Source organism: Colossoma macropomum, unplaced genomic scaffold (assembly GCF_904425465.1).
Source record: "Colossoma macropomum unplaced genomic scaffold, Colossoma_macropomum, whole genome shotgun sequence".
NCBI classification, from domain to species: Eukaryota; Metazoa; Chordata; class Actinopteri; order Characiformes; family Serrasalmidae; genus Colossoma; species Colossoma macropomum.
Genome location: NW_023494791.1, coordinates 20,846,679 through 20,872,789, shown reverse-complemented (window position 1 = coordinate 20,872,789; position 26,111 = coordinate 20,846,679). Strand labels below are relative to the sequence as shown.

Here is a 26,111-nt window from a genome sequence, read left to right as displayed (position 1 = left end):
AGTTACCCCAATGCAGCAACCGAGGTGGACCATAGAAAGCGAGCAGTATATCTAACTCCATTACTTCATACGGTTAACTAAACATCCTACCAGCCATTAGCCACCGCAAAACAAAACAAAGCCAAAATGCCCGCCAGAACAAAACACATTCCTACAAAAAATCCAGAATCCACAAACAACAAAAAACGCAGCTAGGCTAGCAATAACAACAAACAGTTAAGCAATCCAGCAGACCGAAATAAAACAACAAATTGCACAAAAAGTCCCACAAGCACCAAAATGCAGTAAACGGCCAGAAGGGTCCAAACAAAAAAATACATAAGATCACCAAGCACCCCGAACAACGGACACTCCTATATCCAAATGGCAGCTAAAACTAGCTTTCAAAATCCAAAGTAAATACAAAAATCATCATAACTTCAATAATATCACACATAAGACCCAGACTCCCATATTAAAATCCAATACTAATCCCTATCATGACACAAATCCCTCAATAACTTCCAATCACCAATCAAACAATCTCCCACTCCACGACCACCAAAATAAACCAAGTCTAAATCAAAACATCCCCTTCAGAGCCAACAAGACCAGGCATCAATAAGACACCAGAACCAAAACCCCATGACCACATAACTTTCCCCCCTACACGAAACAATCAGCACTTACAACTTCTCATTTTTTGTTAAGACCGTTTAAACCATGTGCAATTCCCACAATTTACTGACGAAGACTCAACCATTAATAACATGTTATTGTTACCTTTACATCCATTTTGTCCCTTGTACATGGTGGACGAACAAACTCGCCCCAAGTGCACAAAATGTTACAAACTAATATTACATACATAGTGGATAGGAATAACGAAAGGGGGAGAAACGTGATTGACAAGGGCCGGATGAAGGGAAGGGGGAGCCGTTCGGTACGTACAATTAAGGAGTGGGAGCGGGGAGTATGACCAGAAGAATGCCTTGAATCTCTGTATTAATTCGAATTGGCTCTCGATTAGAATGAGTCAGTTGCAGTGAAACCCTTTTTTATACTAACAATAACATTTATTTACTCCCAAAAATGAACGTAAGGAGCCCTAACCGCCGCCCGACCTCCGCAGGCGTGTCAACATGATGGGCCGTGTCCCCGTTTCTTGTCTTCTCTTTTAGGGTCGAATGGGGCTGTTGCGGCAGTGTGGTGTCCTTGTACCCGACTAGGCACAAGACTGAATTTGTTCATGTGCTGATCTGACATCGTCTCAGGTTTCTACTATGGCGATGCTGTAAGTTCATGTTTGGCGGAGGGAAGCTGGTCCCTGATCAGCTCACACCGCAGCTCTAGCGGTCCGCCTACGGCGCCTGCGCGCTGAGCTTGTTTCGATTTCGCAGGCTAACGCTAACCAGCTAGTTAGCTGTCTGTTGGTGTTTATCAAACAGCGCTCGTTCTTCAGATCTGTGCTAGAGATTCTTTAGTTTGCAGTCCTCGTAATATATTTCTTTGTTTTTCCCACGACTGCCATCTGGCACGGTTTCGTGTTTTTTGCACGACCAAGCAGTATGAGTTAATTTATTGTAAGCTAAGTGCGGTGCGTACTGGAGTACCTAATTGCCTGCTGCATCACATCAAGTTGTTACGTACACGCTGTGCTAAACGAGCGTAACTTGCCATAGCTAACTAGTTAGCATATATTAGCAAGGCAAGTTTATCGCACACAGGGTTTCGCCATGATGAAATGGATATCGCCGCTTTTCTTTGTAAATTGACATATTCCGTTATCTTCAAATCTCGACATCACATGAGTTTGGTTCCATCAAGCTAGCGACACAGATTGGTGAATTAACCTAAGCTAAGAAAGGGTAAGACAACGTTAGCTTATTTTGGCTAGGTAGCAATGATATCGGGCTTTAGGCTTATTAAAACATAGGTTAGCTTTATTAAGATTAGATTAATTAATTGGTTGTTGGTAGCATCTCAAGGAGATATAAACTGAAAAATACAGTTAATGCCATGTTTGTTGCCATGTATCTTGGACGGTTAACTTAGTCAAATGTAGCCAAAGCTGAAGAATGAGTTAGCTTATGTGTTAGAAAAATATTTTTAACATTAAGTGTGCTTGTAGCTTAAGTACATTCTTAGCCGAATTGTACATGTTTGTAGATGGAGAAACCCCCTTTCAAACAGACTCAAGTTTGTGGACTTTGGACGATGAAGGAGAGGCTTGGAACCGGAGGGTTTGGTCATGTCTATCTGTATCAACATCAGGTGTGGATTTTTAATGCATGTTTCAATACGTGTATGTATTTAGTCACTCAACGCCCTTTTCCCCAAAAGCTTTAAAATATTGAGATCATCTTACCTGGTAGAGAGAGTGTTTAATGTTTAATGTGATGCTTGCTCTACCATTTAACATGTGATCTTGGTGCTGAGATGCTTTTGGGAAACCCAGTCCTCCAGCCAGTCTGCTTTGTTCCTTTCTTGTGACATTACATTAAACTGTGTATATTATAGTTGTTGATCATCCACTGTGTGGCTGCATTAAGTTTATTTTGTCATTGATGAAATAATTCAAAATGTTTTGTTTCCATTTTGTACAGGAAACGTCTGAGAAAATTGCTGTGAACTCTGTCGGCTTGAGCTCACTGTTAAAAAACAAAGACAGATGGAGTAGGGAGATTCAGATCATGAAAAAGTAAGTTCCTCTGTGAAGAAGAATTTCACTTCTTAATTTACTTATTTAGCTGATTAATTAATGAAGCACATTCCAATATTTGATCAACAATCTTTCTAGATTGAACCACCTTAATGTGGTGACGGCCAGGGACGTACCTGAAGAGATGAAACACATTGCATTGAATGACTTGCCTCTTTTAGCCATGGAGTACTGTTCCAGGGGAGATCTTCGTAAGGTACTCTAAAGCGTTATCTCATTTTGCCTGCCCTGTCTATCGTACTTCAGGTAATTATTTCCTGCTTTGAGGAAGGCATTTGTGTGTTTACTCTCATCTTCTTATTCTTCATTTAATTATAGTTGTTAAGCAAACCTGAAAATTGCTGTGGCTTGAAAGAAAGTGAGGTGCTGTCCTTACTCAACGATGTCGGTAATATATCACCTCTGTAACAACACACTTATGTTTTGCATCTTATTTGAACGTTTAATCTTTCAGTGATGGTGTTCAGCTTTTGAAAGCATTTCTGTATTAACAGGTTCAGGAATTCAGTATCTCCATGCAAACAAAATCATTCACAGAGATTTAAAACCAGAGAATATTGTACTCCAAGACATTAATGGAAAGGTACCAGAATGTTTTTGTGCATATTGTTGATCAGTTTCTTTGTTTCTGTGTGTTCTTTGTAAAACTCTCCTAATTTGAGTAATTTGTGTACCTAGCTGGTCCACAAGATAATAGACCTGGGCTATGCGAAAGATTTGGATCAAGGGAGCCTTTGCACATCGTTTGTGGGCACTCTTCAGTATCTGGTGAGTCTTGTGACTGAATATTGTGGACAAAATGAAGAATTGAGAGTGATATTAAGAATTCAGCATTGCTTAATTGAACAGAAACTGCAGTGATAATAGATGAAGTTTCAATGCCACTTCTGTTCCTAATAAGAAAAGCTGTTGTTGATGTCTGTAACCACAATGTATGGCATGACTGTGACATTTTTGGTTTGGGTTTTCCATTTGTTAAATAAATGACATTCAGAGAACTGTTGTTTCTGTTTTTCTTAAGGCCCCAGAGCTATTTGAGAGCAAACCGTACACAGTCACCGTGGACTACTGGAGCTTCGGCACAATGATCTTCGAGTGTAGCTGTGGTTTTCGTCCTTTTCTACACAACCTACAGCCTGTGCAGTGGTATGTCCAATGGCAACTGGAAAGAGCGAATGTGTTACAGTGCCACCTCTGGGAATTAAATGGTCCTAAAATTCTTGATCTTAGTGGTGAATCTCCTATTATAATAACTTTATATATTGTCTGTTAAACAGGCAGGTGACAAATTGAAGGGAAAAAATAGAATAAAGGAGTGGAGAATCATAACTATTGAGGGTGTCCGATGGCTCTGTTAAGCTGTGGGGCATTTTGCTGGTATGCTTTGGGTCCACTTGTCTCCTTAGAGGGAAGGGTCACTGGAAGTCTATACAAAGTTATTCTGGCTGGCGGTGTTCTTTGGCTTGTGGTGGCCCAAAACCTTTCAAAGACACTTTGTGGTATAGTTTTCCTTTAATGTGTTTTCATCTTTATTTATGACCACCTACTCACAGCTGACGGAGTATATAATTCTGTAGCTCGTTGTCTTTGTGCCAGTGAAACTCACATTTTTGTTTCAAAATGGCATGAAACTGTCTGAATTTCATGAAGTGCCAAAATTTGCAGCATTTCTGATTCTTTTTGTATCTCCAAAAGAATGTCACAATCAATATTTTGGATTTGAGATATATAAACATTTAAGTAGAAATATTTTTGTTTAACAAATAAAACAGGTTCAGCGGCTCTACTGTGAAATTGGCCATTATTATTTCCTTGCAGTTTCTTTCAGGTTTAACCTAGTGACAGAGTCACAAATATTCTTAGGCTAGGGCCTGTGGAGAAGTCTTCACAAGTTATGGCAACAGTTTTTGAATGTTTCTCCTGTTACAAGTCACTGCAAACCGACCGGATTGAATTTACATGACAGGCAACTGTGGTTGCATGGCTTAAGCCTAATTTTTGTGGCTTATGAAATGTTAAGTCACCAGGTCTGTCTGAGTATGATTATGAATTGTCAGTGTAGAGACACTTACTACACAGTAAATTTACCTGTGTTAGCGGTGTGCGTGACTAATTACTCTGTTCACTCTCCAGTTCTTGTTTGGATATTTGTTACATTTCATCACAGGACATCAGGGAGACAATGTGGCATCAAAATAGAGTAGTCATGTTTGGTAATTCTTTGTTGCAGAGAGCAACACTGTTGTGGTGTGCAAGTTAGGCAATATCAGACTTGTGTACAATAGTGCAACCAGCCCAATGCAGAATTACTTTAGAACAACGCATGATGCAGAAGCACCAGGTGCCTCAACATTTGACCAATGTCCTCTTTTTTCCTCTTTCCCACAAAACTTGCTGTTAATAGGATTGTGTTATTGATTTATTGTGAAAATGAAATACATTACAGCTATAGATTCTCAATGCATATTCTTATGTTCAGTACACTCACACTTACCACTGTTGATGTCTGTGTTAGCTGAAAATGGAGATGTTTAGTTACTTGAATAATGATTATGATAATTACATAAAATTAGATTCAGTTGTATTTAATTTTAGGGCCGGTCCCAATATCACTGTTAAAGCCATTACCATTTGAGTACATATTTAATTTGTACACATGCATAGTTTTATACAATTTTATAATTGGATGCAAAATTTGGGCACCCCTTGTCAAAATACGTTTTGTTGATTTTGTAAGTGACAACAAATACACATTCTCTTCATGGAATTGACATCTGCACATTTTAATGCACAAATACAGTTATTTGCTCAATAAAACTTATTGGAAAAAAAAATAAAATGTGGCATATACAAATGTTGTGGAAAATTTAATATTTATTTATTTAAATAAATAAAAAATGTCCTATAAAAGTTGCACAAAATTTCCATTTTAAAGTTTTATTTACTGCAGAGGATGTTTGAACTTATTTTCACTTTAACAAATCAACAAAACATGTAATTTAACCAGGGTATCCACACTTTTGTATACAACGATATTTTGTATTATGTCTTATAAAATATTTTTGTGTAGGACAAGCAAAGTGCGTAACAAGGGTCCAAAAGACATCATGGCTGTAGAGGACATGAATGGAGAAGTCCGATTCAGCACTCATCTTCCTTATCCCAATAACCTCAGCAGGTAATAAGATGGAAAAGTATTCTATGTAACGTGTTCAGATTTGCTGAACATGCTGTACATCTTTCATGTATGAAAGTATGAAAGAAGTTCAGTGACAAATTCTCTACCATTAGGACACTTTTGGAGCCCTTGGAGAGTTTGCTGCAAATGATGCTGAAGTGGGACCCAGTGCAGAGGGGAGGGGGAGCAAACCCTGACACTAAACAGCCACAGTGTTTTGCACTGCTTGATCAAATACTGAACATGAAGGTTAGTCATTCTGATGTTGTTAAAAAACAATATGTTGTATAAGAATTGTGTTAGTGCACGACCCCAGAGGAAGACCTTGATGTTTGATGCTCGTTCCTTTGTTGTAGGTTGTGCACATCTTGAACATGACCACAACTCAGGTACACTCTTTCCTGCTGAGCCCTGAGGAAGGTCTCCACTCCCTTCAGCAGAGGATTGAGGCTGAGACAAAAATTGAACATCTGAATCAAGAGCTTCTGCAGGAGACGGGAGTAATGCTGGACCCGAGGAAACCTGCTGCTCAGTGTGTCCTGGATGGAGTTGTAAGAGTATCATAGTTTGACCTACTTCTTTCTTTTTGCATAATTTGGATCTCTTAGAACTAATCCATTGCTCTTTTGTTTTTTCACCTTTGGTCATCAGAGAGGATGGGACAGCTACATTGTGTATCTATTTGATAAGAGCCTAACCAAGTACTCTGGACCCTTCACTGCCAGGGCACTCCCAGAGAGTGTCAACTTTATTGGTGAGTATTACCACAATTCTTGCTGGATGATATATTCCAAATGTTTGGAAATATGTTTCATTTTAACACTAATCAAATGAAAAAACAATACACTGACATGTCCAACTCTCAACTGTCTTCATTATAATGTCATTACTTGACATGGATTTTATGTTTCAGCATTTATTCACATGAAGAAAGACTAGCTATTTCTAATATTGTCAGTAGGCATTATCATACTTGTACTTCATCCCAGTCTCCTCATTTTGTCTTTTTTAGTCCGTGAGACCAAGACTCAGCTCCCCTTGAGTGCCCTTAAGAAGGTTTGGGGCGAGGCAGTGAGCTACATCTGTGGCCTTAGAGAGGACTACAGCCGCCTTTTCCAAGGCCAAAGAGCCGCCATGTATGTCCATCACGTGATATGTTTCATAGCGTGTTATAGTTGTATGCAAACGTTTAGGCTCCCCTGGTCAAATTACGTGTTGTTGAAGTAAAAATATGTTAACACGTTCCCTAAAGAGACCAAATTTCTGCACATTTTAAAGCACAATTACTGTTTATTTGCTGAATTTAACATATTGGGGAAAAATAGTTTTTTTCCAGTATGTTACACTCAAATAAATAAATAAAATTGTGCTCTAAAATTGCCAAAAGTGCCATATTTACATTCCACGTATAGGATGTGCAAACTTATTTTTACTTTAAAAATCAACAAAACATGTAATTTGACCAGGGATATTTAAACTTTATATACGTCTGTAGGCTTTATGCTCACAGTTGACTTCTAAGGCATTCTGATATCACATTTTGACTGTGTCTGTGTATGTACATATGTTATTTTATAGGCTGAGCCTTCTCCGGTACAACACAAACCTCACCAGATACAAGAATCTGATGTTTTCATGTTCTCAGCAGTTGAAAGCCAAGCTTGACTTCTTTAAGAGTAGCATCCAGTATGACCTGGAGAAGTACAGTGATCAGATGCAGTATGGAATATGTAAGTTTCCATACTGATCATTCCTGTTTGATTTCCTTTGGACAGATGAGTTTTTATCTACTTATTTACTTACTTAGAAACTTATCTAGAATTTCTTTTTGTTTTCTATAGCCTCTGAAAAGATGCTGAAGGCATGGCAAGACAATGACGAAAAGGCTGCTGCATTTGTGCAGGTATGGTTTACAACCTTTCGAAGAGATTTTGAAAAAATGACCAAACACAGCCATGGAAGAGCAAGGCTGCAGCATCAAAGAAAAGTTTTTAGGAGCGTGATCTGTTCAGACTTATGTCTCATATAGGCCACATTTAAAAGATATGTGAACAGATAAAAAAAATAAATAAATAGATGTGGTGAGAAAATCCGATTTGGGCCACTTTTACCTGCTGTGTGAACATAGCCTAACTCAGATCTGTGTTTTCTAGGGATTGCAGTTTAGGAACCATGTAAATGTATGTGCGCTATTAAGTCCTCTGTTGCTTTAGAAGCAGTAATGCCAGATGGCAACATTCTTCTTTTTCCTCCTCCTTAAAGGTTGCGGAGGTTGGCCACCTAGATGAAGAGATTATGGCTTTGCACTCAGAGATTGTTGAACTTCAGAGAAGTCCCTATGCCCGGCGCCAAGCAGACGTGATGGAGCAGCTGTAAATATTCACCTGCACTAAATATCTTCTGTAAACTCACATACCTTGTGTAAAGATTGTTAAAATAAACTTCATTGTGTTTGTTGTATTACAGCGAGGAAAAAGCTATTGACCTCTACAAACAACTGAAAACAAAATGCAAAAGTAAGCATTGTTATTACAATATTTGACTGGCTTTGACTGCCACAAATAAGCTATATTTTTTCATGAATCACAGATTAAGAAGTATACTGAACTGCCTCTAATCATGCAGGAGAATGGTGAAGATTTTAGGATGAAAACAGTTAATGGACAGGGTGATAGGATTATTCTGCTTATACTTGTCCCCCACAGTGAATGACCCTCAGCATGGCTACAGCGACAGCTCTGAGATGGTGAAAGTCATTGTCCAGACTGTCCAGAATCAAGACAGGGTACTGAAAGATCTCTATGCACATCTCAGGTAAAGATTTAAAACCATTGCATTAAAATTCAGATATGACCTTCACCTAATTGCTTTTGCTCTGTTTCTGCATCCATATTTAACATTTTCAGTGTTATGGCTCTCACTGGTATTTAAACTCAAAGAAGTATTGAACATGTCATTTTGAATGTGTAAATTATTGTTGTAGATCATTATATTTATATATATATATATATATATATATATATATATATATATATATATATATATATATATATATATATATATATATATATAAGCTTGTGATAAATTTGGCACACTTTCTGAATAATGTCACTAATAACTACACTTCTTTTTAATTATGTCCTTTAAATCAGCTTTTCAAAAGTCCCAGGTAACTTTTTGTGAAATTAGTAAAAATGCTGCAGATGTCTTTTTGTATATTTTGGTACAAACCCCACTGTGAGCACTGCGAAAAGAAAATAGGATGTGATTGAGCTGACTCAAAACATGTACAAGTGAAGGATTTAACTCAGAATACAAGCTCAATGCTAGTTCAACTAATGACTGTTAACCATTTTCAAAGTTTAACATATTGCCTTTAATATTTTTTGACAGCAAAATTCTGCTGAGCAAACAGAAGATTATTGACTTGTTCCCCAAGATAGAGAAAACCCTGGAGAACATTAAGGAGGCAGACAGTACTGTCATGCAGATGCAGATGAAGAGACAAAGAGAGTTCTGGCACTTACTGAAGATTGCCTGTGTGAGTATAGCCCTTTTCAAGCTGGATTAATGCGACTAATTTGTAAGAGATTTGACTGGCCAATTCAAACGGGATAAAGTATCTGTGTATTTTAAAGTATAAAGTATTTCTTAAATTACCAATAGCCAGATAACCTGGATCACATAGCCCAGACATCCACCTCAGTGTTGAGATTAGAATTGAACAGATCCAAACAAACAAAAACGAACTTCCAGTTAATACCAGATAGAATAGTAACTGGACTCGTTCAACTTAACAAATCCAACCCAACAGGACAGAAACTGCACTGCCATATGAGAGGCAGCCTACCCTTGGATATTTTTCTTTCTACTTCTTCGTTCTTTTTCTAATTACCCATCACCAAAAATGTTTTTGATTATAGTAGTCTTGTTTTAAACTTGAGGATGTAGGAACTCTCAAATTCAAGTTTGCCAGAAAAACAGGGTACGATGTCTATAAGCATGATTTGTTATCACATTACTGTTAGGTCATTTTGGCTAACGGAACTCCATGCTTGACAAAGTAATTTGGTCTGGAATTATTACTTAACAGACTTGTAATAACTATAAACATGCCAGATTCATACTGGATTAAAATCACGGATCTCCTCTGTAATAACTCGAATTACAGTTCTTCTAGGTAAAACTAATCCAGCTCAACTAGGGCTTATGACATCTTTAGGAAAAGTTGCTATAAATTCTTTCACTGGCAATTTATAAAAGGAATTCTATAATTCATCACAGTGCTTACAACAGTTCTGTGTTTTACAATAAAGAGGAAATGTATGTTTCCAGGCACAAAACACCACACGCAGCCACAGCACAGAGATGTCCTCTTCTCTGTCAGCCTGGTCCCATCCTCAGCCTTCCTGCTCACCGCGTCTGCCCATGTCCCTGCATGCAACACACGACAGGTAATGCTCCTAGAACATGTTTCAGGAAATGCACAAGATGACTTTGTTTTCTGCCACCACTGAACTCAAATCAGTCTGCTTTCCAGTGAAACTGTCAACCATCTTCTGGAGGAGAACCAGAAATACTTAAGCCAGCTTACAAGTCTGCTGCAAGAGACAACCGAGGAGAAATCAGAGAGTATAATGGTGATTGATATCTTTGATATCTTTAATATAACTTTTTTTTTTCAAATCATCAACTCCATCATGAATGGCTGTATCACTTTTTACCGTGAAATATTTTCCTGATACCTAGTTTTTAAAATATTGAAGAATCTTTAAATATACTATATGGACAAAAGTATTGGGACACCTACACATCACACATACAGGAGCTTTTATGACATCCCATTCTAAATCCATAGGCATTAATATGGAATTGGTCCCTCCTTTGAAGCTATAACAGCTTCCACTCTTCTGGGAAGCTTTCCATAAGACTTTGGAGTGTTTCCAGGAATTTTTGCCCATTCATCCAGAAGAGCATTTGTGAGGTCAAACACTGATGTTGGACGAGAGGGTCTGGCTCGCAATCTCTATTCTAGTTCATCCCAAAGGTGTTCGATGGGGTTGAGGTCAGGGCTGTGTGTGGGCCAGTCAAGTTCTTCCACACCAAACTCACCCAACCTATGCCTTTATGGACCTTGCTTTGTGCACTGGGGCTCAGTCATGCTGGAACAGAGAAGGGTCTTCCCCTAACTGTTCCCACAAAGTTGGCACCCCGTAGCATTATCCCTCCTCCACCAAACTTAACAGATAGCACAATGCAGTCAGGCAGGTAACGTTCTGGCATTCACCAAACCCAGACTCGTCCATCAGACTGCCAGACAGAGAACCGTGATTCGTCACTCCACTGCTCCCGAGTCCAGTGGCCATGTGCTTTACACCACTCCATCCAATGCTTGGCATTGTGCTTGGTAATGTAGTGCTTGCATGCAGTTGCTCAGCCATCCGAACCCATGCCATCAAGCTCCCGGCGCACAGTTTTTGTGTTGATGTTAATGCCAGAGAAGGTTTGGAACTCTGCAGTTATTGAGTCAGCAGAGCGTTGGCAACTTTTATGTACAATGTGCCTCAGTACTTGGTGACCCGCTCTGTAACTTTACGTGGTATGACAGTTCGTGGCTCACAGGTCATAACACTCACAGGTGATCGTGGAATATTTAGGGGGGAAGAAATTTTGCAAACCGACTTGAAATGGTGGCATCCTATTACAGTACCAGGCTTGAATTCAGTGAGCTCTTTAGAACGACCCATACTTTCACAAATGTTTGTAAAGGCAGACTGCATGGCTAGGCACCTGATTTTATACACCTGTGGCAATGGGACTGAATGAAACATGAATTCAGTGATTAAGAGGTGTGTCCCAATACTTTTGTCCATATAGTTACGTACACACACACACACACACACACACACACTCAGTAAAGCCACAGTAAAGTCTTAAAAACAATGAAGATTTAAATAGATTTAACTACTAAATAGTCTGACATTGTTTTAGATTTTTGATTTAATATTTCAAATATTTGGCAACCATAAGGAGTTCAGGGATAAATAATATACTGTAATTATTTATTTATGAATGTATTTGTCTGTGGCAAATCTGTCTCAAAATGTCATTATTGCTTTTTAAATACAGTATTGTGGTTAATAATTTAAATATGAATTTATGCAGTCGTTTTAGATATATTTTCTGCGCTTCAATCTGGACACAATTTCTGCATGTTTTATTGATTTATTTAATATATATTGTAATATACATGATATAAGTAATGTTAGTTTAAATGCATCTTTAATATTGTATGTCCTTTTTGTGTCTCTGTTCTATATAGGATCAAGACTGGAGCTGGACTAGATATGAATCTCTGATTGCAAAATCACAACGTTTATAGGTTTATTCATAATATGCTAATGACTGGTGACCAGTTATTCCCTGATGTATTATTCATAAGCTTCACATGATTGGATTTTTTTTGGCATATGTTTTTTTTCAACATTAGTAACCTGTTTAATTCACGTTTTGCAGTGTTGTAAGAGCATAATGCCATTTACATAATGTATTTTTAACTGGCACAGCACCACTAACTTCAGGCAAAGCGTATACATACAGTTTAAATACACAAGTATTTATTTATTATTATAAACCAAATTAATCTACTATGTATGGGCTGATATTATTTGAGGTTTTAGAGTTACTCTTTGGATTTGATTACTATTGATCAGCAGCAGCACTTTAGGGGCTCACTGTGAATGTTTGAGCATCATGCCCACAGATGTTCTGCGTTGAAAGAGATATGGCTTGTGAAAATACATTCACAGAATAGAAACTCGACACGAATAAGTTTGTTTGGTATGGCATATGGATATATGTCTGTTCATGAATTCCGAAGGCATAAAAGGCCAGGGAAGACCATTGCTGGTCTTATTGTGGAGTGTAAGACTAAAGGTGCTAAAGTTGATGTTATTTCCCCCTCAAATAAACGGAGAAGTGTCATACAGTCATCAATGCAATGTCAGGCCTGAGAGACTGCCTGGGCCACGTGAATCTGGAGATACAAAGACACCACAAAATTAATGTTAGGACTAATGTCAGTCCTTCTGTTGTCTTTTTTTTTTAATCACAGTAACGATTGGTTTTCTTTCTGATAATCAGCTCTACACAAAAGTTTAATATTCAGTACAAATGATAGTTTGAGTTCATTATATTTCTTTCATCTTTTCATCTGATGTTTTAGATACAATCATCTGATGTTTTAGAGTTGATAAACTGTCAGCTCATCATAATTGAAGAAATACACTGGTTTACTGTACATCATAAATAAAGGTAATTGTTTGCCATACTTTGTGCAGTGTAAAAATAATATGGAAAAAGTCTTGAAAATGTATGGAATTTCATCATGAGGAAAGACCAAGAACCCTCACTAAATAATTTAGATCCTTAATAATGACTCAGCTGAATTTTCCATCTGTGCACGAACCCCACCTGGATGGGGTTTTGCAAAGTCATATTGTGCACAGGAACACTCTAATTGGGTAAAAGGCTTCTGCATTTCCATGCAATGCTGACTGTGTTTTGAGACCAGACTTAGACACATTAGATTAGTCATGTGAGGCATGACATAGGCAATGGCTTAGCCCAGTGGTCACCAGAGGCTTCTGTAGATTTACTGTGCTGTAAAGTTCATCTCTGGCCCTAAACAGCCACACCTGCTGCAGCTAATGTTTGTATTCAAAGTCCTTGATTAGGTTTGTTGGATTTGGGTTTGAGCTGAATCATGCAAGAAGGTAGATCTCAAGGGGAAAGGTTGGTGACCACTGGCCTAGACTGTTACTGGACTTAAGTGTTAAGAATTCTTAAGTGCATGTATGAGAAAGTGCTTTAAAAGCATTTTTAATTGACTGTAAGAAGAAAATCGCACAAGCTAAAAAAAATACACTGAACTTTAAAAGAAAACATAAAAAGCACCTGTACAACAATTGACCAAAAATGTTTGTGACTGAACAAAGATTAAAACACATTTGCATTTTGCATCATTAAAAGAAAAACGAATATTGTCTTGAATGAAAAACCAACTGTTTTGAATACTGAATGAAAACTTGGTTTTCAAACTTGGGTCATTTGCGGTTTTTAGTAATGTCTCTTTACAAGCCAATGCTATTCAGTGAAAGACTTTTACTTTGGAGAAAGGCAGTGCCTTGGCCGTTTGAGGCCCGGAAAACCCAAAGTCTTGTTACGATAATTTTTTTCTCCACCCGTATTTCGAAAAACCCGCCTCCTCCGCGACAATTGGCTGGTATTTTGTTTTCCCGAGCCGTCATCCTGCGCTACGATTGGCTAATAGTTCATATTCGCACGCAGTCCGCCGGTTGGAGGAGGCGGGGCTTGTCGGAATATGAGTGTGAATAACGCCCCGACCTGTGACTTGATATCCTGACACTTCCTCCTAGTAACTGGTCAGTGCGATATTACCTATCCGAAGGTGTTTACGCTCCACTTCGGTCTTCAGGTGGGTCCTGCATTACATTCCTAAACTCATTATCAGCTCTGCATCTCGTGATGCTACATGGAAAATATAATTGCCTCGAATATCCGACATGAAGAACAAAATAATCCTTTTTTTCCTTTCGATAAAGGAGTTATTGCTTTTTTCTGTCGTTTGCATAGTTTCTTGCAGGATCGCCGCTCTTCAGTGAGCTTTTTGTTGTTCTCTACTGTAACTACTCACGACTTTCCGTTAAATGTTTACTTTCATCTTCCAGATCCAGACAGTAATTATGGCTGCGACTCAGAAATGCTACGCTAAAGGTAAAAGACTGCAGAACAGGGAACTTACTTCTTTACTACTCTCTCTCTCTCTCTCTCTCTCTCTCTCTCTCTCTCTCTCTCTCTCTCTCTCTCTCTCTCTCTCTCTCTCTCTCTCTCTCTCTCTCTCACATACCATGCGGGATTGAAACCAGTTGTTCTGGCCACTGAAAGTGCCTCATAACGGTCCGCTGAGAGGATGCGATGCGTACGAGTCTGTGGAGAGTGTGGAATCTAAAAGCACTAACAGTTCATTTTTAACACCTGTAAAAAGTGGCAGCGTAGAAAATGTTCTGAGAAATGTGTGGATATTCTGTCAAACACGGACTCAAGATAACAACTATGAGAGAAAAAAGTGTGTAGATATTTAACTCTCCTCTGCTCTGATGCGGTCACCCTGTGTATTTCATGCTTTTTCTTTCGAGTTAATCACCTTTACACAGTGAAACGGTTGCACTGACTTAATTATTTGCTGAAAAAAACGAATACAAATCTAGTAAAACTTATTATCTTATATAAATCTAGTTAATATCAGTTCATTTTTCGAAGTCTTACAGGCTGAAGAGTCCTTTGCCCAAAATTCTTCCCAGCATTCCTAGCGGTTTTGTTGGTTTTATTTTTATTTCTTGTTTTTCTAATAATTCTCTTTGTAAAATGGTATTTTTGTGTCATAGCGTACTTTTGTGTTAAATATTGAGTTTGGATGCAGTTTACTGGTTTTGTTATTTGTGTTCAGCATTGACCCGTGGTGTGGTAACAGGCTAGTGTTAAAGTGTGAGAGAGGTTAGAAGTGACCGATTGAAAGTCCTATTTACCCAGTATTAACGTCGCTGTATGAAACAATTGATTTAATAAAATGGACGTGTTTTAATTAGCTAGATTATTTGGTAACTATACTAATTCAAAATCTCAGAGTTTGAAACAGTAGAGTGCTGCCAGGTCAGTGGGCACCATTGTAATGACTTGGCTATTTGAGTCATCCTTGCTGCAAAAGTGTGAATCACTGACAATTAGAAAGTAAATATAACTCATAAAGTTATGCATGAGTTATGCATAAGTTATGCAAGTGAACTAATTGAAGTTTACAGTGTACAGCAAAAAACTGAACATAGAAAGTATATAAAATTTAAAAAAGCAGTCTTTGAAATGTGTTTAAGTGATGCTAATTGTAAAAGATGCATATTTTGCATGTGTCAAAAATTGCTTTCATAATGTTAAATGACTTAAGACTTCTTCATCATGACTCAGCTGAATAGCCCACCTGCATGGAGGAACACCACCTGGGTGGGGTTATTCTGCAGAGTCATAGTGTACATAGTGGCGGACTACTTGAGTTAAGCCTCCAGGGAGTCTTTCTGTTGATAAGTGTGTGATCAGGCCTATTGCATGGTCACTACAGCTGGCTTCACACTGGCTGATGATTCAATCTAAGTCAAGTATCATTTTGAAAAATTAAACAACTTTGCATATTTCGAGATATATTTATTGTTCAAGAGCTCAGTGTTGTTTGGAACAGTGTGAAGATTAGGTTATTCAATTCTTATATTGATTTTTGTTCTACAGGAAGCTGTGCTCCTGGTCCCGTACCCCAGGGCCAAATTCGGATCTACAGCATGAGATTCTGCCCTTTTGCTCAGAGAACCAGACTGGTGCTCAAAGCAAAGGGTATTAAGTAAGTTCACATGTATTTTTTAAAGAAATAGTGCATAATATTTGGTGTCTGTTAGACACTAATTAATAGATCTGAACAGATGTTTGTTGAGAAAGCAGGACTTGCCTACATTTTATATTAACTGTCCACAATTTCAATCCAGCCATGAAACAGTGAACATTCATTTGAAAGAGAAACCTGAGTGGTACCTGGAGAAGAACCCCCTTGGTTTGGTGCCGACATTGGAGCTCCCCAGTGGTCAAGTGATCTATGAATCGCCGATCACATGTGAATACCTGGACGAAGTGTATCCTGGGAAAAAGCTGACACCCTCTGACCCCTTTGAGAAAGCCCAGCAGAAGATGCTGCTGGAGGAGTACTCAAAGGTAAGCCCACTGATACCACCATGCAGGGACTAGCAGGCATAGACAAAACAATGACAAAAGCAAATAAAAAGTTACTATATTTTGATAGATTTTGCTGTCTGTGATTTCAGTTTTCTTTCCTGCTGATTTACGAAGTGTTTCACTTGTCAAATTTTCCTCCTATGAATTAAGCTGGAATGTATATACTTAAAGCAAGCTTAAAGTTGCCCACAGTTGCAATATATCACCACTAGATGTCACATCATTTATGTGATTAATCTATTATCATTCTCAAAGAAATTCACAATGAATATAAGCAGTGTGAACAGACTGATTATAGACGAGCAAAATCACTGCAAGGCCAGATGTGATTCTGACTGAGGCACAGAAACTGACAGAAACAATTCTGTTCTAAAACATACACAGACACAGCCCAGCCTTATTATACAGAAGATTAAAATGAATGCATTTTGGAAGTAAATTGTACAACTGGAAGTGCTGAAGATGAAATCACTTTATCATCCATTATCTACACTTTGGCTAAGGGATGTTGCATTGTGATAATTTCTCACAAAGCCAAATTAGGGTGCAAGAAGAAGGCACAGGTAATTGTTTAGGACAAAAATTTGTTGTTAAAAAAGGGTTAATCCTGCCCCTTTTAAGACACCCTGTCATATGAGGCACCAGCTATAATGACAAAGGCCTCCAGAAACCACAACAGTCCACCAGGGAGTCAAAAATTAAATTTTGCTTATTAATGCTTGGGAGAACAGTTTACCCTTCCCCCTTCTAACAGTGATCTTAAAAAAATTTACATTGAAAAAACTGTATATTCATGAATAAATGAGATACCGCAGAAGAAGCTCCTGTTTTAATCATATGACTAATTAATCATACACTGTAATTTTAAAATACAAATAATAGTCTTATTTCATCCTCCTTTCATTATTTTTTTTCTATTTAGAAATATCTTTTAAGGCTGATAAAAGTGAAACCATTAGAGATGAATATGAAATGATGTAAAAACAGAAATAAATGTCTGTCTCACCCATTCTGATTGTTTCAGATCATTCCATTGTTCTACAAGATCCCTGGAAGCAGGAAAAACAGTGAGGATGTGTCTGCATTGGAGGCAGAACTGATGGAGAAACTCTCCAAACTGAATAAGGTAACTTGAAATATTCAAACTACAAATGACACCATTTTGTGAAAGACAAATGTCAGATGTTCATGTATACTCACATTAGCGAAAGCTACAGATGTGTATATTTGCTTCTCACTAGCATGGAATATGAATTCTAACCTGTGAATTGTGCCTCTCTCACTTTGCCAGGTTCTTGTGAACAAGAAAACCAAATACTTTGGTGGTGACTCAGTCACTATGATTGATTACCTGATCTGGCCGTGGTTTGAGAGGGCCGAGGCATGGCAGCTGAATCAGTATGTTTTCTTTACTACAAGATTTAAACAAAAAGCTGGCATTTGTGTTGCAAGACTTGAATACAAGACCACAAAGAGAGCAAACAAGCTCCTTTCATAAAAGAACAACTGTGCAAGTGATCTAAAGCACAGCCGTTGTATTCCCTTTGTGGTGGCAGTTATAGGGCAGGTCTCTTATTCAGAAATAGTGCAAAGTCATCACAGAAGTGCTAAGTTGAAAAGTCAACATGGTCAGTGACTCACCTAGGGCTGGCTTGACTCCGCGGTGAGCCAAATCCATGAAGGTTGCGTAACATTTATGCGCTGTAACTCAGCACCTTTTTACTTTTGTAAATATGCATTTGGAAGGTGTATAGATTTGTCTGTACAGTACATGACAGTATATGCATGTGGTTTCTGAAAGCTGTGCATATAAAGACACTCTTCTTTTTCCAGGTGTCTGGACGGCACTCCGGAGTTGAAGAAATGGATTTTGCTCATGCAAGAGGATCCAACTGTGAAGGCCATCATGTTCGACGCAGAAACACACAAAGCCTTTTTCAACTCATACATGGCTGGAAATCCCAATTATGATTATGGTTTATAGATTTATGTACATACTGAAGTTGATGTGACCATCATGTTAATTTTGTAGTCAAATTTTTCCACTTTCCAGTCATATTGAGGATGATATGCTCTGTATAGCATTAGAAAATCAGAAGGACAGCAATAATGGAATGGCAATATTGGCATATAAACAGTGTGTTTTTGGTGCTTGTTTTGCTCTTTGGAGGTGTGGAAATGTTTTATCCTTTCAAGCATCTACATGTTCTGGTCTTAAAGCAAATAAATTTTGTATAACCAATAATGTCGGCAATGTTAAATAAATGTACTTTCTATAGGCAGATGTACTTTGGCTGAACTTATAATCCTTTACTTTTATAACATTCATCACAAAAAGTGCAATAGATTTTTATTACACTAGGAAGGAGGAAAAAAACAACTATTCATTATTTTTGCATTACTCATTATGCAGTAAGTGGCAGGTGTGTGGCATTTGGAGAAACTAGACAAAAAGAAGGAAAACAACATGTACTGTGTATTATGTATTCATGTTGAGCTTTTAATGTTTTATACATTTTATTGCAAATGATAGGAATATAAATTACAGACATTCTTGTAACCTCAACATCAGGTTTGTTGTTGAATTCTCTCATCATCTGCAAACTTTCTCAAGGCAAGTTCTTCATTCCCTAAAGCTTAGTCATGTGTTTGGTTTTCTCTCTTCCTTTTTTGGTTTATGGCTACTGATAGGAAAGAAAGATTAGGCGACAAAGACTCTTTACCATACAGTTCCCACTGCAAAATAAAACCCCCTAACTGAAGAAGCAGTTTCTATATATAGTATTGCTTGTATATATTTCTAAAAATTACTGCAATTCTAAATCTTAATTTACAAGTCTTGTTTGGTATGGACCCATGAACGATGCCCAGCCCTGTGTATCACTTTATCTCATGCAGTATGTCATGAGACAGAATTGGTATGACTGGAATGTGGTATGAGGAGTCTTAGTATGTTTAGATAAGAAGGACTCAATGCCCTCCATGTCACCTTCTAAACTTACTCTGGCCTAATAAGTCCTTAGAAATGATGTACATGTCCTCAACTTTGTCAGAGCATACTCCTGGCCATAGCCAAAAACCCATGAACACAGTCAAGCTTGTAAAGTCTGGTCATATTTAACATGTAATGTCAATATATATTTGTGCCTTAAATCTGGCTTATTCTAACATCTATTTGTTCAGCTCTTCTAATACTGTCATTATCGTGTACTAGCTATACATATACATTCTCTTTTGTACATGTATGATCAGTCCACCATATCTAGGAAAAAAAGGTTCAAAATTGTGAGACACAGTGCTTGAAGTTGGCTTTTTTAGGAGATAACTTTTCCCCTCTCAATTTCTACAATCAAGATCAGGGCTGACAGAGGGCAAACATCAATGTTGACTGTTGGTCAGCCAGGCTCCTTTTTACTTCATTATCCACTAGGGAAATGCTGTTGATGGTCTAACCTGAGGTTATCACTAAGGCTTGGTATAGAAATTCAATACTATTATGGTGTCGTCCTTTTTACTTATTACTTCACCAATACCAACTTGCGGAAGATTCCATGTCGTTCAGTACTAAATTTCATTACCTAATTAGTCTTTTCAGCATCAATGAGGGTTCAGGAGTATCTATAGTCCATCATGGTCAGTAAATACACTCACTTTCAGTTTGTAATTATTCAAAAACTATAAGAAAAACAAGTGTTCAAGAACTGGTGTCAAAGTTAAGGTATCAGTACTGTTACAGGCAGTGAAGATTTTGAATGATACACAGCACTACTTATCACTTGTGCATGCGTGACACTCCTACAATACTGCATACCACAAAGGAAGGTACATTCTAAACACTTCTTTGTATATTCTGATCCCTCTTACAAGCCTTTCAGAGTGGCAGCAGCTGTCCACTCTTTGGGCACAAAAAAATCCAGCTGTACTGTACAAGTGCGCTGTCCAATGGTAGACGGACATGGATAAACTCTCTTTTCAGATTGTTGTTTCCTCCTGAGGTTTCTTCCCCATCTTGTGCCAGAGTTCTTCTCTGCTATTGCCACTGACTTTTAGCAAGTCAATGGCTTATCATCTGATCCAAGCACCTATGTTTTATTCTTACTTCAACTTCATCTGTGATTATAATTTCTGTCCACTGTCCTCCTCATGTGCTTATGGATTTTTATTTTTTGTTAGTGGAGCTCCTCACCAGACCAGGTTAAATATTCCTCGCTGTAGTTAAGTGTGCAGCTGTACTGGATCAGGGGTTTATAATGTTAAAATAAAGCTCCAGTGATCACCCATGTTTGTATCTGTGATTGTATTCCTGAGCCCCTGCTAGGTGTGCCAGTCAGGGCTTGGTCTGGGGCTGCTTTGTTTCAATGTCTGTAGTAAAAAGCTCTACACAAAAAAAAGTGACTTGACTTGACTTGCTCAATGGGTGTGTCAGCCCTGGACCTCTGTAAACTTTCTATAAAAGCTCTTTATAAATACATTTGTACATCCTGCATTTGTCAAAAGGAATGTTCCTACACACAAGTTACAAAAGCAGTTTAAAACCGGAAGATAACCTTTATGCTGATGATGTACTATAATACTAATTTTCAAACTCATTATTGCATGTTTAATGTGACACCACATCTAAATATGCATTTGCCCTATATATGTGCATGTGGTTCATTAGGTACAAACCCACATTAAAAGCTGCCTAACAGTAAACGGAATGCCATCTTAATGTAGAAATCTACTAGACTAATTCTTTCAGTGCCAAAAAAAGCTATTTACACATGTGAAAAAAATCACTCTGCAATTATGGTCTGAAAGTCCCCAGGACTGAACACTGAGCTATTGAGTCTGGTAATTTCCATCAGCGCAGTGCGTCAGTCTATGACTCAGTTGGTGAGCTGAGTTCATGATAGATGTCGCCATTAGGAAAGTGAGGGGTGTACTCTTGAATAAGCACTGGTGCATTTCTGAGCATCTCCTGAAAATGCTCCACCATCTTTGCATATATTTGCCTCTGCAACACCAGAGGCCTGAAAAGATTTATAGGTTCTGTGGTCAGGAACATTGTAGGAACCCCAATGGCAGCTGGGACGAGATGATTCCCGACGATAATATGACTAAGTCTTTTTTCTTGCAAGCTTTTTTGTAGGAAGCCCAACAAGTCCTGCAACCGCCGGTCCAGACACTGTGGTTTCCATGCTGAAGGTGATTTGCGCAGCAGCAGATGCAAGAGAGCAGTTTTTAAATGGTAGTTTGTGAGAGCACTTCTACCTGTCAGGCCTGTCTGCTTCCTGTGTAAGAAAGACGCAAGCTGAAGGCACCGGAGGTGGCAAGAGTTGTCTGGAAGGGTCTTTGCCATGTGCTTAAGCAGGTTTCTCTCATAAACAGTGAATGAAAGATGCCAATGTATGTCTGAGATATTGGCAGTATCTGAAGGACAATGAGAGATGAAGTAGGCGTCGGTGTCCTCAAGCTGAATAGCAGGTGTAATGTTTAGAACAATAACCTTTCCTGACCTGAACCTGACCTTCAGCGCCCCAGGGAAGTCTAGGTTGCGGAAAGTGAGCTCAAACTCGTACTTATGAGAGATTCGTCCCCATGCTTTGGTCACCGAGATCTGGAACCACTTCATGACTTGATCTTTAGACAGATAAGGAGTGTTTCTCGAGCACAGCAGCTCCTCCAAGGCATGGTCGTCAACTTCACTGCTTTCGTTTCTGTTGTGAAGCAGGCACAGCATATCCTCGCCGAGGTTGGTTGTGCCACAGAGGCAGTCTGGGCAATTCCCACTAATTTTTGTCAACTTAATCCTGCCACATCCTTGCAGGTCCAGTGGAATATCAGAGTATGCACCACACCACAGCTGGAACTGGAAAGAGTAAGGCTCTGGGGTTGCAAAAGGCACGATCAGATCACACATGAGAGGCTTACATACTCTCCAAGACTCAAATATGCTGCCCACTCCAACAAAGTCCTCAAGCTCCATATCAACCTCACGGTCACAAATGCTCCTCAAAGCCTCCAGCAGGTCATCTGCAAAGCCCTCAACAAACTCCCGCACCCTCCCGCTCTCGTGGATAAAGGGGTGGAAGCTGGTCTCGCAGAAGTTGCTTAGGACACCTTTATCTAAAGTCACAACCTTAGCACCACCACTGGTGTACCCTTCTTCATCTTCTGAGGGGTCAGGAGTTTCTCCAGGGATCAATTCCTGCCGACAAACCTCAATAGTGAAGAAAATGACAAGAGAGAGGGCACTCCAGAAATACCAGCCATAGCAGTCAAAGCTTGAGTCCAGGGCCTCTTTATCTGCTTTAGAGATCTCCTGCTCAAGCCGCTCCCGCTCAGCCTCCAGCCTCTCCTCATGCTCCTTCATCCGGGCCAAAATATCTTCATCCTGTTCTGGGATGGTAGTGTTTTCCTTGGGGAAAAGCAGGGGGTGGTTGAGAATGGCAGCTACCACCACCATGCAGACCTTCGCTATGGCACCCTGCATCACTAATTGCGGATCTGTGGAAAAAGTAACATTACAAGATGTGTACATTTTTTGTTTGCTAGTTTGAAATCATCACTCATGACAGCAATCTGTATTTTTCACTTTAACAGATTAGACAGATCACATCATAATTTGAAACTTCACAATTTCATTCATGGCACAGGTTCTCAAAAGTGCCCCAGCGCAAAGACTGTTATAAGACAGTTATAAGAGCAGCTTCGTACTATACTGATGATGATGATCTTGTTGCTACAATGCTTTCTGTAGAGCTCATATTAGACCATCAGCTAAACTAAAAATAGAGATTGCTTTGAGTCCTGCGATGCACAGGCCACACAGTGTGGAAGGAAGTCAGATAACCCCTGTAGAGCATTTTAAGACACCTAGCCAGATAAAGTAACACGCACTGATATCGCTGTTTCCATGTCTCAATAGGTTATAAGCTAAAATAACTCAAACACATTGATCTTCTGCTGATGAATGTTCATCCTATTCCTTGTTGAAAACAGTAATTATGTTCTTAAGCATAAGCACTGTTAAGTCTTACAGTCTTATAATACACTCTTCACTGACAGTGTGAGGCCAGTGAAGTTAGAATATCATCTAACCCTACTGGGCTGCTTCTGAAGCTTGTCAAAAGAACTAAAACACAGGAAGGAGCCTAATTATAAACACTGAAGGAAGTTATGTAATTTGCAGAGCTCTATCCATGAGAAACGGTTGAACTATTGCATAAGAAATGTACAACAGTTGGCATTATTTGTACAATGCATGCCACTTCAATTGACAAAAATTAAACAAAAGAACATGAAGGAACACTGAACAACTATGAAAAATGCAAAACTTTGCAAGACTAAGAAAAACACACAGGGCTTCTCAGTGCTTCCTATCTATATCTATCAGTACCTGGTGCAAAATGTCGCGCAGCTGTTACCCAGCAGTTGTCAACATTTAACAGCAATAAATAAAGACTACATGTCTAAACTTTCATTTGGTTGTTGCACATTAAATTTTTTAATGGCTTAATCTTTTTATTATAAGCTGAAAGTTGGCAATTTGCTATATTTTGCAACTTATTATCTTGTGATGATTAGGGCAAGAATTCAACTGTTAGAAATATGGAGATTGAAATACTCTAAATAACCTTCTGTGCCCTTGTTTCCATAATATAATGACAGAAATTGTGTTTGAATGCCAATGTAAACAGATGACTGTGGAGCACCCCTCTCTAAATTAAACTGTATAAATGTGTTCTGTTTTACAAACTGTCAAGAAGCCAGGTTGAGTCACACTGCACTCCACATTACAAAGCCAAGTGGAGATTTTGCCTTCGCATGCGAAGATTTAGACTCTTCGTCTAAGACTATTAGTCTAAATCTATTAGTGGGAGTATCAACTGGAAACCAAGAACTAGTCTGCAACATTGTGTGAAGCTCCAGCCCTGGAGGCAGAGGTGGGTGATGTGGCGAAAATATAATATTGTGATACTTCAAGAAATATTCATGATACATGTTGTCACGATATTTATTTTTCATACATCTGATCACGTGGAACAGTGAAAAAAGAACCAGTAGTGCTACATTTAAAAAATACTATCGGAAACTGTGAACACAATCATTTTTATTCAATATTTGGTGTAATGTTGAATCATGCACGATATGTTCAGAAAAGTATATTGTAGTGTAGTGAGGCATGATTTATCATGATAACAATATATAATGTCCTATTGCCCAGCCCTACCTGGAGATCTGCAGCCCTGCTCAGTTCTCACACCGCCCTGCTTTAACACACTTTAGACCTGTTTTGAGATTTGTATTCAAAAGTTAGTTGGCAGACTAGCATTTTTTTGTACTTTAGACTCGACTCATGCTGGACTCTTCTCTTTCATATGAGGAATCAGTTTCTGACAGCTGAGCAGATGTTAGCCAGATGTTTTGCACAATTGTACATAAATACTTTTTTAAATATGCCAACTTTTACTATTGTAAGGAGAAAGTGCACGTTTTGGACGGGCCCCCTCTGAACATCTCAAAGTGTCTTTAACCAGTTATTCAGGAAGAAGCTGACTGACATTCATTTACCTCTACAGTGCTGGAGTTTTACATAATGTTGTAAACTATAGACTGAGAATGCTAACTTATGTTCTCTTAAATGTTACTGGCCCAACTCACGTTGAACAAATATGAGATTAATGTAAAATATTGTACCCACAATTTTTCACCATGACGCATAGCGGGCTAATAACAGTCCTGAACAACTTCCCCATTTAGTCTCCGTTGCTAAACAGCATTGAGCTAGCATCCTATAAATAAGATACTGTAGCTGCAAAACTCGTGTTTTTCTTGTCTTGCACGGTAGATGAGGATGATGTGCGTGAAAGTTGGAGGGGAGGGTTAAATGAATGCCATTCAGCTTCTTCTCGAGTAGCTTGGCTACACTGATGTGGCTGATGTTACACAGCGTAGCACAGACAGACGTGTCCGAGTTTTAGACTAGCATGATTCAGACAGGAGACAGAGAAGAGGTGAACAACATGTAAGAAAACACAAACTTGCCTTTTAGTACGAGAGTTTGGTCCTTGAGTGGTCCATTGTGTCGGAATAAGAAAGAGAAAGTGGCGCCCTATAACAGCGGAATGAGACTTGGCTGTTTCCTCTTACTCTGTTTGTGACTCGAGGTGGAGAGGCATGATGGTCATTTCCTGGAAACGTCTGTTCATGAGGCCTGTTTTCCCTCTGCTATAAAAAGATCACGGGCTGGACCGGCACGGTTTACTCAGCCTGGGCTCCATGTGACACAAACTTTGACTTACGTGTATCCCCCTCATCATAACACAACACAGCACAACTGCTGAAAACACAACACAACACAGCTGCTAAACACAGAACACAGCACAACTGCTGAAA

The 26,111-nt window shown here is 38.7% G+C and overlaps 3 protein-coding genes across 4 annotated transcripts; 2 read left to right on the top strand and 1 right to left on the bottom strand.

Annotated features, from left to right (window-relative positions):
* Nucleotides 1-1,707: 1,707 nt before the first annotated feature.
* Nucleotides 1,708-13,209, top strand: LOC118810516 (inhibitor of nuclear factor kappa-B kinase subunit alpha-like). 2 transcript variants are annotated; one of them, XM_036574332.1, is made up of 22 exons: nt 1,708-1,847; nt 2,149-2,253; nt 2,586-2,680; nt 2,780-2,897; nt 3,020-3,089; nt 3,196-3,284; nt 3,380-3,469; nt 3,723-3,847; nt 5,772-5,879; nt 5,993-6,128; nt 6,236-6,430; nt 6,531-6,633; nt 6,892-7,015; nt 7,458-7,609; nt 7,721-7,782; nt 8,142-8,251; nt 8,346-8,395; nt 8,585-8,693; nt 9,273-9,420; nt 10,215-10,333; nt 10,420-10,519; nt 12,202-13,209. In XM_036574332.1, exons 2-22 carry the CDS (start codon nt 2,149-2,151, stop codon nt 12,259-12,261), a joined length of 2,268 nt encoding a protein of 755 aa, XP_036430225.1. In that variant the 5' UTR covers nt 1,708-1,847; the 3' UTR covers nt 12,262-13,209. The 2 variants fall into 2 exon arrangements, with proteins under 2 accessions (XP_036430225.1, XP_036430224.1); XM_036574331.1 differs by having other exon boundaries at nt 10,408-10,519.
* Nucleotides 13,210-14,270: 1,061 nt separating this feature from the next.
* gsto1 (glutathione S-transferase omega 1) lies at nt 14,271-19,296 on the top strand. The gene is made up of 7 exons (XM_036574330.1): nt 14,271-14,376; nt 14,630-14,675; nt 16,236-16,344; nt 16,487-16,709; nt 17,755-17,856; nt 18,022-18,128; nt 18,564-19,296. The coding sequence occupies exons 2-7, from the start codon at nt 14,645-14,647 to the stop codon at nt 18,712-18,714; spliced, it is 723 nt and encodes a 240-aa protein (XP_036430223.1). The 5' UTR covers nt 14,271-14,376; nt 14,630-14,644; the 3' UTR covers nt 18,715-19,296.
* Nucleotides 19,297-19,509: 213 nt separating this feature from the next.
* Nucleotides 19,510-26,111, bottom strand: LOC118810514 (inositol 1,4,5-trisphosphate receptor interacting protein). The gene is made up of 2 exons (XM_036574329.1): nt 25,761-26,111; nt 19,510-23,219 (listed from the first exon to the last, which is right to left on the bottom strand). The coding sequence occupies exon 2, from the start codon at nt 23,203-23,205 to the stop codon at nt 21,592-21,594; it is 1,614 nt and encodes a 537-aa protein (XP_036430222.1). The 5' UTR covers nt 23,206-23,219; nt 25,761-26,111; the 3' UTR covers nt 19,510-21,591.